This window comes from Boleophthalmus pectinirostris, unplaced genomic scaffold, assembly GCF_026225935.1.
Source record: "Boleophthalmus pectinirostris isolate CB_2022bp ecotype Guang Dong unplaced genomic scaffold, ASM2622593v1 HiC_scaffold_14, whole genome shotgun sequence".
Taxonomy (NCBI): Eukaryota; Metazoa; Chordata; class Actinopteri; order Gobiiformes; family Gobiidae; genus Boleophthalmus; species Boleophthalmus pectinirostris.
Window position 1 is genome coordinate 5,154,665 of NW_026571047.1, and position 16,731 is coordinate 5,171,395.

A 16,731-nucleotide genomic window follows, 5' to 3' on the forward strand; every position below is an offset into this window, starting at 1 on the left:
TATGGATGCAAAGTTCACTGTACAACAAGATTGATAAAAGTACTACTAGCTTCCCATTGTACCTGTCTACTGTAAGGAAAATATTTGAATATCCAGTAATCTTAGGAAACATAAGAGCAGTGGATGGTAGAGTAGCCCAAAATGTAAGGTTACTTCAAAATAATATTTCTCAAGTAGTAAAAGTACTAAATAGTGACCTGTGATATTACTCAAGTAAGAATTGCTTGATGTAATATCTGATTTATAATTTGAAGTGAATGTAATTGGAAGGACAAAACATGAAATAATGCACAAAATCAGGTATTTTCAAAGGATGGACACAAAAATTAGACAAACTAAATCATATCTGAAGGAGCGGTGCAAGAAACACAAATTTTCTAATCATTCCATAATGTCACTTGTAGACTCACATTGCATTAACGGCCACTTTTAAGATTAACTGTTTTTATTGTTTGTTTGTTTTTTGGTTGTCTTTATTGTAATGAATGCACAGTAACACGCTTAGTAATACACAGATGTTTCTTAGCATAATTAGCTTAGCAAAAACTGCGCCATTCCTGTGTTTAGTCTTCCCTTTTACAGTTAAATGCATCTTCTACCACATTAATTAAGACCACAGTAAAGTGTGCTATGTATAACTTGAACCAACAATTCAAACAAGCTCATTGTTAACTCCCAATTAAACAGTAATTACCTATCCTTATCCTGTTGCATTTTATTAAGCATATTATTAAGCTACATGTTATCTTTCAAGTACGGCTGTGCAATATAATCAAGGTGAACAAACATCTGTTTTTCCCGGTACAGTCCCAGTTTTGAGCTCTGTGTCCCCTGTCCCAGCAGATTTATACAAAACCACTGATTTGTCACAGTTTTATACAAGAACGTGTCCCTATTTTTCACCACTTTTTTTTTACCTATCAACAGGAAAGAGAGGCATAAATTGTCATTTGTTTAGATAAAATACTGAAAAGCTGCTTAAAAATGACCAAAACACAAAGAAAATGTGACTGCTTATTCACAGTCAGTCACTTTTAGTTATGAATGGGCTGGGTGCAAAACAGTTTTCCTTAATTTCGCACTCCTTTTACAATTTTATTATTGCCAACCACCCCAAACCGAAAGTGTACAGTTTTTGATTTAGAAAATCTGGTCACCCAAAATGTAATTAATGTAATATTCATTTAATTAAAATTTAATTATTTGCAGATCACAATGCTTACGGCAGGAAAAGCATGTTTGGAAGAGTCCAGATTTTGGAGGTGAGTGTTAATTGTGCTCACTAAAATTAAAAGTCTGCTCTTGTTGTTCTTCTGTTTTTGTAATCAAGAATTATCTGTCGGGGGTATTTGAGGACACAGTTGAGTTAGGTCATGTTTATTTCATTTAAAATAAAATCTTACATACAGTTCTTGTGCAGAAGTGACATCAGTAGACCCAGAAGAGCAGCTGTTTCTGTGATTGTGATGTAAATAATGAGGGGGCCGATCACAGACAACCAGTGTGTAGTAGTACAGTGTGTGGGCAGTCTCTCTGTGCTGGTCGCTCCTCTGACCTAAACTTTCAACTGCTCTTTTCAGACAACAGGCATGTAGCAGAGTGAAAGGAGACTGCTCTGTCCCCACGGATGACCATATCAACAACTACAACTTCTTTTCTCTAGTAAGTAAAACACAGTTACTTATTATAATATTTAGTGAGAATTGAGAATCCAATTGGCATAATTGACTTTGATTTTTTGGGGGAGGGGGTTTGGCCTATTCATTTTAGTGTGATTTTTTTTCGATTTTAGTGTTATTTTTGCGATTTGTTTTAATACTAGGATTCTGTTCAAAGTTCACATTTTAAACATGTGCAGAAGAATTGACATAAAGACAACATGTTCAGAACATGTTTGTACAGATCTAAACTACAGGGTTAGCAGCTTTTATGCAGAATAAGACAGGAGATTTTGTTTGTGGAGGAAATTATGATAATTAAAAAATTTGCAGATTGTGTCCATTCAAATTGTAATGTCAGTTTGCTTGCCGTTCTTTTTTTCTGTCATTATTATTAAAGTAGATCTATGCTGCAATTATTTAATAATAATAATAATAGTTGTTTCCTTTCTCATTTACCCCCCTCGAAGTTGTATTTGGAGTGATTTTTGCATGTTTGAGTGTAATACAAATAAAATTTCATATTATCATTTTCAGATTTTTTTTTTTTCCAGTTTTAAGGCTAAAGGTTTGCTGTCATAATAATAATTTTTTTGTAAGGTGGACAAAAGTATGATTTTTGTCATTTTGCCCAGTTACAAATTCTATCTTGATTGACGTTCATTTAGTAACTTTATCTTTGTGTTTAAGAAGCAATAAAAGCTTTCATTGTGTTCTACCAGTTCACACCTCACTGTGACTGGTTAAATCCACCTGTCACTCAGAGCATGATGCAGATTGACCAATAGGAGAAGTGGGTGGGGAAAGTAGATGGAACATGTTTGATCACAGAGAGCAACACTGATCATTGTAGGAACTTAACACCATACAATATATTATTGTTTTCTTATTGTTTTGAAGTTATTTATTTATTCAAGCTACTGATCAAAACTGATGAACAGAGAAAAGATACAGTTTAGTTTTTTACATTTCCCATACCATATGTAATGGTTGCTTTTGAAGTTGGTCACATTTCCTTTGTCACAGGCGGTGAACTCTGTCATGCTGGTTGTGACCTGTTTTCAGAGCCATGGGGAGATTTGTAGTCTCCAGTGAAGGTAGCTGCAACAACACAATCAGAGAGCAGGGAGTAAAGGATTGTGTGTCAGGACAGGGGCAGTGCTCAGTGAAACCTACTCCCCTGTGTGCACCATGCAGCCTTTCACACCCCATCTACCACAACCTCCTCTGCTCTCAGCTGCTACACAGAAGCTAATGTACTGGCTTAGGCACAATAACAATAACTTTACTTCATAAGAATGGAAGTTTTGTTTCTTAGAAATGAACATTCAGGGGTTACATAAATAGTTACTCAGGTATAATACATGTTGAAGTAAGAATAATTGGAACATAAGCATAAAGTCTGATTAGAGTAGGACTGGGTGATATAGTATTTTATTCGATCCCTGATCCCTTTGACAGTCTGCTATTTTATTGCTATTGTCAGTGTTTACAACACTTTTGAGTGTTTACAACACTCAAAAGAAGCATATAGTTGTACCTTATATACTAGTAGTTGTAGTAGCTTATAGATCACACGTATCTAGTTTGTGTACATGAATTTTTAACAATTTACGTTTGGATCTAGAAGAGATCAGAAATTGATACATGATTTGATTGAAATGCACACAACATAAACAAATCATAGAAATATAAGCTGAAAATAAGTTGCAAGAAACGCAAATGTTCATATTGTCAACATAAAGCTTTTGACACTTGTAGACTTACACAACTTAGACAACTTTTATTCAAGAGGAACTTTACTGTTTGTGGTGTTTTTTAGTACTATGCTTAGTACTGAGTACTAATTTCTTACTACTTACTCTAAGTAAATGTGCCTGGTTATTATCCATCTATAATTCATGTCGGCCTGTTTTTGCAAGATTTTGTTGTTTTTTTGGGACTGTCAATGTCATATCCTATTAAAACAAACCATTACAGAAAACCTGATCCATTTACCTCTATTTACCTTTCATATTTCTTTTTCAAAACCTTCCTTCATTAGATTGAACTTCTAACAGAAAACACACGACTTAACCTGTGCAGTGGTGACAAACTGTTTTATATGAGTGCACACAGTGCATTTCCCATAGCCTGCAGCCACTGTTCTTGCTCACTCAGCCACTCCCAAGGGCTTGGGAGGAGGCCACGAAGGAGGGAGGGGCCTGCCGCGCACTCTCAAGCCCACACAGGTGAACTGCTGTCGGGCTGGAATGCAGCAGAGGTTGGGTGGGGGCTCTCTGACACATACTGAGTGACTGAAGAGAGAGAGGTGTGGAGATTTGCACGTTATACAGACAAGGGGAGATCCGACTATCACAGCACAGCACCTGGGGAAAGAGGAGTTATCAAGTCTACTCTCTGGTATTCACATGAGTGCATTTAGTCTGCTGCACTGGGTTTGATTCAGTAAATATTTGACCAGGAAGGCAACGCAACAAGTCACACAAAAGACAACTGGGAGCATTCTTTTACGCTAGACTTTGAACTTCACATGTGGACTTGATAGCTTGACTTATCTTCTTATCAACGCCAGAGGAAGCAAACTTTTTTTCACTTTCACAGAACCAAAGGATATATTTGTCTGTCTTAAAGGTATTACTGGACTCGTGGACTTTGGAGCACGAAAAGGTATGTTCTTAAAGCAATGTGATTCTTATATTAGATTTCAGATAAAAAAAAAAAATCTTCATTGCTATATTTTTGGTAAAAGAAAAAGAAAAAAAAAAAGCATTTCAAAGTTTGTATTAAAAATTTGTGCCTGTAGCTTTTGTCTGACTTACCCCTAACACAACACAAACTTCCCATTAAAAGTCTGTACAGTTCCAGACTACGTTTTGGATTGGAGCTCACTGGCATGACATCATTTGTAACAGATACTGCTCCTTACTCTGTGTAGTAAAAATGTATATATATAATTTTGGAGGCATGAATAAATCAATTAATTTTCTTACCTGCACATTCCATTGTACTACATGGTATAACTTTTGTCTGTTGTTTCCTCTGGCGCTGTTTCAGAGGTGGATACTCGTTACATTTACTTGAGTAACCTTTAAAATAAATTGTACTTTTCTGAGTACTTTTCTAGCAGCATACTTCTGCTCCTACCAGTAATATTTTTACAAATTGTAAACATTGTGGTTACTCTTCCCACTGTAAGTGACAAAAGCTTTATGTTGACAATCTGAAATGACCTGAACATTTGTGTTTCTTGCAGCGCTCCTTCAGATGTGATTTAGTTTGTCTAATTTTTGTGTTACTCCTTTGAAAATACCTGATTTTAAACAGCTCTACCTTATATTTATTCAATTCTAGGTGGTTTTATGGTTAAAAAATACCTAGAAAAACAGTCATTCTGTCTGTGAGCCTCTGGGTCGCCTCTCCACAGATCTGACCTGTAACTTGGTCTGGTTTGGTCTCTGTGAAGATAGGTTACCATACTGTGAAACATTCCAGACAGAGCAATGACATCTCCATGAAGAAAAGCATTTGACGGACCCTCCACTAAAAAGTTACACAATGCACCTTTAAATTACTTTTACCCGAGTGTGGAGTAGTTTTCACAAATACTTTTTTACACTTACTTGATTAATTGGACCACTACTTTGTACTTCTACTTGAGTAATATTATTTTGATGTAACACTATTCTTACATGAGTATAATTTTTGGCTACTCACCCCTACAAACCATTGCTCTCTTTCTCTCTCATGTGTTAAGCAAGATGAAATGCAGCATGCCTTTTGTAACTTCATCTCTGCTTGTGGTTTGTGTTCATCGCCTATGATACATAATAGTAGAATAGTTTCAGCTTTTGGCCATTACTTTGTTGTTGTAGTGTCTTCTTGTACAATGGAATGTGCAAGTCTACCATAGATCTGTCGCGCCAACATCGTAAAACTGTTATGACAGTACGTAGTATGGTATATATTACAGATTTTTTTTAGTTGAGTTTTTTTTTTTGTGTGTTTTTAGTAATTTTAGTTTGATGTGTGCTTGTTTGAGCGATATAGTTAAGAATTTTGACTAAAACCCTACATGTTAATACTGCTTCCAAAATGTTGCAATTCGACTTTTTTATCAGTGTATGAGTCAGTTCATGTTATAATGTTGTTACCTCCTCAAAAACAGACCTGGAGTTGTGTTTTGTTGCATATGCACATGTTTGAGTAATCCTGCATTATTAATCTGTTTACATCTGCAAAGCTCAAAATGCTCAGATCTTGTGATGTTTTCAAGTTTTCAAGTTAACAGCTACCTTTTTGTTTAGTAGTAATTGGCAATTCCAGGACTGAAATTACCTAAATGATTCTAGTGAAGGTGTATGGAGCACTTACTGTATTACCTCATGACATCACAAGGTGGAACAGAGCTCAGCCAAAATAAATAGGATGTGTGAATTGTATGTTTTTGAGGAAACAACATAGTAACGTAGATCAGAAAAATAATTATTATAATAATTCAGCCCACAGTGCAGATTTGAAACACTTCTAGGAGGGTTAATATTTGAGAATATATAGACTGGTAGACTGATAAAATCGCATCACAACAATGGTGTATTACAGCCGTTCAAGTTTTCATATATTATATGAATGACATATATTATTACATATTCCTGACTCCAGGTTGTACATTTTTGTTACATTTGGACTAAGCCATTTTTATTTTTGTGTTTTATTTTTTCATTATACTGCTCACAAGTCTAGTGTACATTTAAGTGGGACAAAGGGGATTCTAATGTTTGGTTGTAGGAGTGTGCCAAAATATTGAGAATGTTAATATTTTTTTTTTGTAATACAGTCAGAATATACATGTTTTTTTTTTTTTATAATTCAATGTGTATAGTGGTTTAACAAAGATATAATGCTATTACATGTATAGCCATTATGACATTTGAATCAAGATTCAGTCATTTCAAACTTTCTGTTATATTCTTGGGGGTTTGTCATGGAGAGGTCCACAGCCAATCTTATGTCAGTAAAAGCATGTGGTTTGGAGCAGAGAAAGACATTTGACTCTTTTTTGTATTAAATAGTATTGACTTAAAGCCTATCTTTTTTATATTCATGTAGTCAATACTGAAAGACATTTTATGTCATGTTTTGAAAAGTTTAGGTCAATCAGTATAATTATTATGCCATATCACTCAGCCCTATTCACTATATTGGTATATTATTGCATTGCGAGTCATGTATCTTGTACATAGAATCATGTTGAACAATGTGGCTAAAACCCTATTCCTAACTGTAAGTAGGTTATGCTTAAAATTCAATTAGGCCAAGTAGCTAGTGGCACTGACTATATATATATATATATATATATATATATATATATATATATATATATGGACAATTTACATTTTAAATTTCATAAACACGAGGTAAACATGTTCATATCCAATAGAGCTTTAACAATGGTAATGTGGATTTTTTCTTATTTACACATTGGACTGGACTTGGAAGTTGTTTGCTATAATTTGGTGTTTTGGTTCAAGAAAATTATCCAATCAAAAAGCTGAATGAGCCTCACACGACTCTCTCATTTAAGTTGCCAGTTCCAATGCTGAAATTCCGTTGGTTGAAACCTAAAATGCCTCTCTCTGATCTGAATACTCACTCAGCACCTGCAGCATTATGAGTCAGTACCAGTGCAGGATCTGCAGCTCAGGGAGGGAATCCTGGAGGTTCTTAGCTTTCACATGAGACATGTTCTGTCCTTATACTGAGAGTGAGACGCACTTGGATGTGTCCTCTGTCTGCAACCCAGGCTCACTGGTGATTGGAGCAACTTTTCTAAAACAGTAAAAGCACAGGCTGCCTACAACTCCTTTAACTGAAAATCTTCATTGGCATTTGGTTTAGTTCAGGGTCAAGTTGAAGGCTGTTTTGTTCCTGACTCTCCCTCAATGATTTATGGGGCGCAGTGGCAGAGAGCCATGCACACACACCTGCTAACAGCCCGTTCCCATGTGGTTTGAGCGCGCACAGGTCAGCCTCTCGCACTCCGGACAAATTCCTTGTGTTGGCCTTGTAAATCTCAACAGTTCAAAATACAAATGAGCGTGTTTCCACTGTCACATACCATCATCATTGGCCCACTGAAGTAATTGCAATTCACAGAGGCATAGTTGTCCCTTTGTTTGACTTCATTTTTGGGGTTTTTAATAGCAGTGAGAGAATAGGGCCTTTATCCTACAATCTGTGATCTACTGTATATGATGTGCTGGAAAATCTGTGTATTAGTATATGTGCACTTTGTCATTTTTGTCATGGGTGTTCCATCACCTGCTTGTTTCCATGGATACTTATTGCTTTTCCCTAAATGTTGCACTGCATGACTTTAAACTTATCTAGCATTTATTTATGTAGTTGATCGGTGACTTGGCCTATTGGTATCACCTGTTAGTCTATATAGATATCGACACCTTTAATACCATACTGTGGAACATTCCAAACAAAGCAATCACATCTCTTTATTTATTTTATATAGCGCTTTCACAGACATTTTCTGTCCCCAAAGACGCTTTACAGAGCATTATTCATTCACTCTATACCCTGGTGATGGTAAGCTATTATTGTAGCCACAGCTGCCCTGGGGCACACCGACAGAAGCGCAGCCGCCATGCCACTCAGCGCCATCGGTCCCTCCGACCACACACACACACACACCACTTTCATACTAGGCAATGTGGGCGAAGTGTCTTGCCTAAGGACACAATGATTGAATTGATTGTATTTAATTGACCTTGACTATCAACTGTTCTTGGAGACCTGTAGCATGTTTTGGGTTGATGGGCAAAACCAGAGCGCCGGAGGAAACCCATCCAGACACGGGGAGAAACATACAAACTCCACACAGAAAGGCCTAGGCGACCCAGGGATCGAACCCAGAACCTTCTTGCTGTGAGGCATGAGTGCTAGCCACTCAGCCACTGTGCTGCCACGTGTCCATCTCCATGGACAAAAGCAGATGTAGCATCCACTAAAAAGGTTATACAGTCAGAGCACTTATAAATGCAGGGAGGTAAGAAGCCCATTCTGCTTTCTGATTGGATGGTTGTTATGAGAACCATGAAAATGTAAGCATAAACAACTTTGACAATCCAGGTGATATCAGTAAAATCCAATTTAAAGAAGACATATTGTACTTGTATCTGCTATATGTGTATAATGTATGATACCTATGTATGATAGATCATTATGTTATCATTTGCACATTTTAAATCTCAGTATTGATTTAAAAAAACTTTATAAAAGAAACACATCACTTGACTTCCGTGTTAGAAAACTGTAGTGCCCAGTGGGAGCTGATGCCTCCATAAACATCGTCACAACAAAGAGCAGTGAAGTTGTCTGCACCTCGTATGGATAGCTGCACATCACACTAGCAAGTAGTAGATTTATTTTTCATTTGTACCAAAATTACTATACAACTCTGCCAAACCCTACATGTTTCACCGATTAGATAAATTCAATTTGGAGAGCTAAGTACAGAGCAGTGAGCATGTATGGGCCACGGTGAAAACAGGAGTGGAACAGCAAAATGGTGTCTTAAAAATAAGCAATTAAAGACTGGTCACTCATGCACGAATCACAACAAATACAAGTTTGAATGAGTAAATGGTGGGGGGAAACTACATGGATCAAAGCTCTGAAACATAGGTCTGCTTTGAACTTTTTTATTCATATTTGGGAACACAACAGAAATCCTACATATACTACCTATACATATGTGAACATGCAACAAAGTATACAATATTAGCTGATTAAATTCAATAAATAGTCCATGCACCTCATTTTAACAGAGGACTGATGGACATATTTACTCTATACTAATCTACTACTTTATTAAAAACAACATAATTTTCTATCTGTTCATTTCTTCTACTTTTGTGTTTTTGCTGCAGGGAGGAGATGGGAAGATGGGCCTTACGTCTCTCTTTGGCTTTGAGCATTTTCACTTGCCTGTTCACCTGCTCTTCGGCTGAAGGTAGGAAACTGACCCTTAATTTACTTTTGACTTAACTAAAATGGAAAATCAGACCCATCCAGTTTGTCTGGTTGATTGACTGGTTTTAGTTAATTTTACAGTGGGTATTCTTTACTTTTTACTACATTTGAGAGTACTAGTAAAAGTGTGTGTATATGTATATGATTTCATGGTATCCTGACCAAATGTTTTGAGTATAAATCCAGGCTTTTATCAAACAAAAATATACTTTAAAAATCTATAAACATTAAGAAATTTATTCAGTCACCACTGTTCATCACATTTAACCACAGACTGTATATAAATGGACATAGCTAACCCACTAGCTACATTCCAAATAGGAACATGGGGGTGCTCCGGCTCCATCAACTCTAGTTCCAATTGACTTAACATTGAAAAATTGTCACCACTTTTTCTGTAACTCCTGCTGTGAGCCTAATCATTTTGGTCTTAAAACGTTCGTATTAACCTGCTCTACATGATCCTGTTATTTTTATTTCACAATTTTGTCCGTAAATCAATTCCCATTCCTAATAAGGAACTCGACTTCAAATTTGTCCCACAACTGTTAGCGTCTGCGAGCTTCATTTGACTGGAGTTGAATGCAATCGGTGATCTCACTCGCTTAGCCCATTTCTTTATACAGTCTATGCATTTAAAGCTTTAATAATGATCAGAAATCTATGAGAAGTAACAAAAATCGTGTACTTCAGTACTTTTACTTAAGTAGATTTTATATACGATGCTTTTGCATTAAATCAGTAAATCAGGACAGTAAATCTTTTCTTCTTGTATTTGTACTATTACGAAAGCTCCCTCTTCTTCCATCACTGACTCTTGTATATGTTCATTGTTGCAGAGAACTATTGTTTTGCTGCTAGGGCCAAAAGCTGCTCAGAATGTCTACAGGCCGGAGTGGGATGTGCCTACTGCTCTGAGCCGGTGAGAGCCCACACAGCTACACAACATGGGACATTAAAGGTCCTATATTACACAAAATTGACACCTGTGCCCTGTAAGCCATGTTACCTCATCAAACATACATGGAGTTGTGTTTTGTTTCATTCACACATTTGAGTAATCTTTTATTATTAGTCTGTCTACATCTCCAAAGCTCAAAATGCTCTGTTCTACCTTGTGATGTCATGTAGTGGTAGTTTTTAAGTTAAAAGCAACCTTTTATATTTAGTTCAGTAGAGATTGGCAATTCCAGGTCTGAAATTCTCTTCACTACTGTAGAATCACTGTCATAAGTGATTCTAGTGAAGGTGTCTGGAGTATAAAAACACAGTGGAGCAGTTCCTGTATTACCACATGACATGATTATGCCAATTGAGAAAAATAAACTTACTAATAGAGGTGGGACGAGACACAATTTTCACAAAAAGAGACATTGGGTCCATGGATGAGATTGGCTCCATGAGAACGAGACAAGATGAGATTTTGACACAATTTGTAACACATACTGTAAGTAGTGCAATCATTTCACAATGCTGACTTCATTTATTTTATGGAATACTTTAGTGGTCTCATTGTAGTATTTCTTTTTGGAACTACAGCTTCTCAAATTGTAAAACTCACCAGCGCTTTTTTCTCTTTTTTTGTCCAAGCTGAATGTAAAAAAATCTCATGAAATTATTTTTTCTCATTTGCGCACAATCTTGTTGCAGTTTTGTTTAGCGAGATCTTGTGACATGTGATCTTGTTCCAACCCTACTAACAAACTAACAAGATGGAACAGAGTGTGTGTTTGTGTGTTAAACATGTGTGAATGAACAGAACAACACTTTGGCTATATTTTTGATAAAGAGACAACATAGATCAGAAAATAGTGTAGTATGAGTCCTTTATTATTTAGTATACAGTTAAAATATGTATAAATGTGATGTTATGGCTGCTCAAAAGTTATTAGAGATTTAGTGGTTAAGGAAAAAGTGCTATGGAGACAGGAATTGTTATAAATTGATACTAATTGTGACTTAAAGGTTGTATAGAGGATTTTCCAAGGAACGAGAAAGCCAGCGACTGTTTGTCCTTTTTCAAATGTTGCGCATGCGTGAAACCACCCCCCCTCCCCCACAGCTCCCTACGTAGAAACGCCTCCTCCCGCCTCCTCCTTACGCCAGAAAGTACTCATCACTGCACATGACTTGTAAACAACTAACTACAGTGTTGGTTAGGCAAGGCGGAGAAGTGAGGATCGGGGGGAGGGGGTGCGTGGAGATTCCGTGCACGGAGAAGAAGTGGTGAGCAGGGAGAAGAACGGAACGGGGAGCGGAGAGAGGAGAGGGGAGCGGTGGGCGGAGATTCCGTGTGCAGAAAAGAAGTGAGGAGCAGGGAGAAGAGTGAAACGGGGAGCGGGGAGAGGAGCAGGAAGGGGTGCAGAGAAGGGTGCGCAGAGATTCCGTGCGAATGAAGCTACTACTACAACACGCAGCAGCAAGCGGACTCTTTCTTTGCATTGAAAATTAAGTTTTCAGACATTGGATATTGCATTCGTGTCCTGAAAAACGTTTGTCTAGCTCTTGGAAATAAAAAAAAAGTACGTTTTCATAATAAGCAGAAGTGACCAGAAGTAATTTGGTGACCAATGCGTCAGTCTTTAGACCCTTCGTCTGCTTCAGTCGCGCCATCGCTGGAATGAATCTCCAAGAATCACCTTAGTTTGGCTTCGCTGCTTTTCCCCTTGTCTTCTTCTTTCAGCGACCTCAAAAACGGACTTTCTTTTGCGGCGAACTGCTCGTAGATTCTTGTCGCCATTGCAACAAACATGGTGCTAACTGCGAGGAAGATATAGGTCAAAAAAGCCGCTAAGAACTGTTGCGTTGGTGGAGTAAACAGCGTCTGTGCGTCTGTGGACTGCGTGACAGGCGTACGTAAACCACGTAATGGCAGCGCGCAGGCAAGTCAGTTACGCTAGAAACGTAGGGAGTTTGATTGACGGCCTATCAGCTAACAGATAACGAGGCAGTGTCGTTATCTATTGGAAAATGTTTAGCCCCACCACGTCCAGAGTTGATTAATTTTTATTGTCTTTTTTTTGGTCATCATAATTACAAGGCTACTGCATCTCTATAATGCTAGCATTGACAATTTGAAACAAAAAATAAATCCTCCATACAACCTTTAAACTAGCAAATTTTCAGTTTCAATGCAGAAAAAGTTCTCACTCCACCTTATGATGTCATATAGTAATACAGGAAGTGCTCCACTGTGTATTTAAACTCCTTACACTGTCATTATTCACCTCTACTGAACTAAACGTAAAAATTAGCTGTTAAATAGAAGATAACTCTACAATGAAAACAAAACACAACTCCAGGTATGTTTTTGAAGAGGTAACAATATTATGACATGGCAAGTTCACAAAAATCTATTTTGTGTAATATAGGACCTTTAAGTGTTTTAGTGAAAATTTTGTGGGGAAAAATATAGAAGAAATCTTAAAAGCAGAATGAATATGGGAAAATAGATGTAAAAAAGAAAATACAATGTTATGTGTGCCAGATGCATCATTATGCTGCTTGTGTTTGTTGTGTCCAGAATTTTAATGGGCCACGCTGTGACCTGTACCAAAACATCGTGGCCCATGGCTGCCGTGCTGCGGCTATCCTCAGGGCAGAGAGCTCCATGTCCATAGACCTGGTACGTCCTCTTCTTTTACTCCCATTAAGTACACTATATTAGGTATTGTCATGGTAACACATTTTGAAGTACAGTATATTGCTGAAGAAAATATAGACAAGAAACTATAATACTGAAACTAATTTATGTCTGACATAGTAAAGTCAGGATTATCCCCCAAGCATGCTACTAAATGTGCAGAATATAAACACATAACAGATTGAAAGAGTTTATTAGTAAGTTTGCATCTATAATGAGTGAAATGAAAAAGAACCAAATGTTCTCCACTTGTACAAAGAAAACATACCCATGATTAGAACTGTAATGGTTAATTAACTACCAGTAATCATGACTGAATGAACTTGAATGAACATTAAGTCAGACCAGGCACTGCTAGTCTGTCAAACAGGGGAGGCTCTTTACTTTTTAATTTTTAACATATTCTATTAATCAAAACATTGTAAACTGTAAAATTGTAATCTAACTCAACTATCTGAAAGTAGAATGGTATTTTTTTTACGATGTCATTTGTTTAACTGCACAATAACCCTGATCTGCAAGGCAGAAAGTCAGGAGTAAAACTGTTCCATAAGAATGATTTTTCAGTTTTTCAAAATCTTGATTATTAAAAACACAAATTAATCCAATTAATTGGATTAATTTCCCAACCCTATGTAGTCATATTTTGAAAATTGTTATACTGACTTTACGGACTCTAATACACATACAGAAATATCTTTTTTGTCTTAATGACAAAGGCAATGGCATTATTCCATTAAAATGAAGATAAGACGAAACACGAGATTGGGTTCATGAGAATGAGACAAGATTTTAACGAGATTCGTAATAAATACATTTTATGATTCATGCCATAGCCTCACCATTTATGATTTATGTTATTTAATATTTTTCCTGTCATTTTAGTTCTGGTTTTGGGAATTACAGCTTCTCATGAAATGTAACTTGCCAACACCCTTTTTTGTCCATTGCAAATGTAAAAACATGGGGCAAAAATGTCATGAGATAATTTTTCTCATGTGTTCACAATCTTGTGGCAAATTTGTCTTGCGAGATCCTTTTGTCAATAATTAGTTTGATTTATAAATATTCTCTATATAGAAGCCTTCAGTCCCCATAGTTTGAAAATAAATAAATAAATAAATTACTAAACCTCTGCCTCAAGTGGAGGAGTTCAAGTATCTCGGGGTCTTGTTCACAAGTGAGGGGAGGAAAGAATGTGAGATTGATAGGCGGATCAGTGCAGCGTCTGCAGTGATGCGGTCGCTGTATCGGACCGTTGTGGTGAAAAGGGATCTGAGTCGAAAGGCGAAGCTCTCGATTTACCGGTCAGTCTTGGTTCCTACCCTCACCTATGATCTTGAGCTCTGTGTAATGACCGAAAGGACGAGATCACGGATACAAGCGCTCGAAATGAGTTTCCTCCGCAGGGTGTCTGGGCGCTCCCTTAGAGATAGGATGAGGAGCTCAGTCACACGGGAGGAGCTCGGAGTAGAGCCGCTGCTCCTCCACGTCGAGAGGAGCCAGTTGAGGTGGCTCGGGCATCTGTTCCGGATGCCTCCTGGGCGCCTCCCTCGGGAGGTGTTCCGGGCATGTCCCACTGGGAGGAGGCCCCGGGGAAGACCCAGGACACGCTGGAGGGACTATGTCTCTTGGCTGGCCTGGGAATGCCTCGGGATCCCCCCGGAGGAGCTGGAGGAAGTGTCTGGGGTGAAGGAAGTCTGGGAGTCCCTGCTTAGGCTGCTGCCCCTGCAACCCGGCCCCGGATAAGCGGAAGAAAATGGATGGATGGAAATTACTAAACCCCCCAAAACCCCTAAAGATGCTTGTTCCAGCTTCCATATACTATTTATGGTGAGAGGCCTACAGTATCATTTAGTTACAATAGTTGTTTTTTGTGTCGTGTTCCAGAAACAGAAAATCGACATGAGCTTGGCTAAGTCCCAGGTGACCCCTCAGCAGGTCACCATGAGCTTCCTGCCTGGGGAGGAGAGGTATCTGGACATAGAAGTCTTCTCTCCTCAAAAGGGCCCTCTGGATCTCTACATTCTCATGGACTTCTCCAACTCCATGGCCGACGATTTGGACAACCTGAAGAAGATGGGCACGGAGCTGGGTGAGGAGCGCAGACTGTGGATACAATCAGTGGTGGAGAGAGGACAGAAAATGTGTACTCAAGAGAAAGTACACTTACTTGGCTAGTAATGTACTCAATTACGAGCAGGGCTGGGCAACAGGATCCCTCACGATTCAATACGATGCATGATTTACGATACAATATTATCATGATATATTGATAAATGTGATAACCGATATATTGCACATGATATATTGCTGTTTTTTTAAGAACAAAGTACATTTTAGCAACAGCTTTGCTAAAGCACTACTTGTGCAGTTAATATGAAATACATCTATTTTAATCATCAAAACAGTGAATATGTATACAATATGCATATGTATTACGTAAACTGTTTCCCTCCATTAATTAAGCAACAAATTGTAAAAAAGATAACAAAAAATACTCTTGCCGATATATCAATACATCAGCTCCCAATAGGAAATTTTACTCATGCATGAAAAGTATTGCACAATTTTAGAAGCATTTTAGATCACACTTTTATATTTAACTAGAGCCTTCAAAAAGTGTAAAAATAAATGTTGCATATTCTCTGAGATCATTTTTTTTTTTTACAAATTCAGAGCTGTAGCCAGTACAGTATAATAAACTCTTGACTTATTACATATACACTACATTAAAGCTGTAGGCTGATAAAATAGAAATACGACCCATGTATCAAAATAAGAATTGAATTGTTCCACCCCCATAAGATTAAGACAACTGGGCCTTGTACAGTAGTCTCTTCTCAGTAACTTCTATGATTTAAAATGTGACTGATTACAATTACATGTCTAGTAATTTTACTCAATACAAGTACAAGTTCAGGTTTAAAAAATCAGCTCAAAAAACTACAATCCCTTACTCATTTACAGTAATATGAGTATTTGTAAGTAGCTGCTCTCCAGGTCTGGGTAGCATGGTTGTCCAGTCTGTGAGAAGCTTCATGTCTTGTATCTGTTTACAGCATCATTGGTGGGGAAGCTTTCAGATGACTACACCATTGGCTTTGGGAAGTTTGTGGATAAAGTAATCGAACCTCAAACAGACATGAGGCCCTCCAAGTAAGAGGCATTTTTAAATACAAGTTTTAAGGAGTTTTAGCACAATGTTTCTCAGTCAGTATTCATTTTAAGTGCACATATAAAGTGTTTTTGATTTATGTTATATTGTTGTCTCCTCATCACAAACAGACCTGGAGTTGTGTTTTGTTTCATTCACTCATGTTTAAAACACAAATCCTGCATTTAGGCTGAGTTCTTCTCTCAAAAGAAAAACACCTTGTGATG

The 16,731-nt window shown here is 37.5% G+C and overlaps 1 protein-coding gene across 2 annotated transcripts in view; it reads left to right on the plus strand.

The window, feature by feature from the left end:
• Positions 1-3,962: 3,962 nt before the first annotated feature.
• itgb4 (integrin, beta 4) overlaps positions 3,963-16,731 on the plus strand; it is a 36,471-nt gene continuing 23,702 nt past the window's right edge. For both annotated transcript variants that reach the window (XM_055150455.1, XM_055150456.1), the window contains exons 1-6: positions 3,963-4,328; positions 9,602-9,684; positions 10,544-10,626; positions 13,228-13,329; positions 15,238-15,442; positions 16,410-16,506. In XM_055150455.1, coding sequence (XP_055006430.1) covers positions 9,609-9,684; positions 10,544-10,626; positions 13,228-13,329; positions 15,238-15,442; positions 16,410-16,506 — 563 coding nt within the window. In that variant the 5' untranslated portion in view covers positions 3,963-4,328; positions 9,602-9,608. The remainder of the gene's footprint in view (positions 4,329-9,601; positions 9,685-10,543; positions 10,627-13,227; positions 13,330-15,237; positions 15,443-16,409; positions 16,507-16,731) is intronic.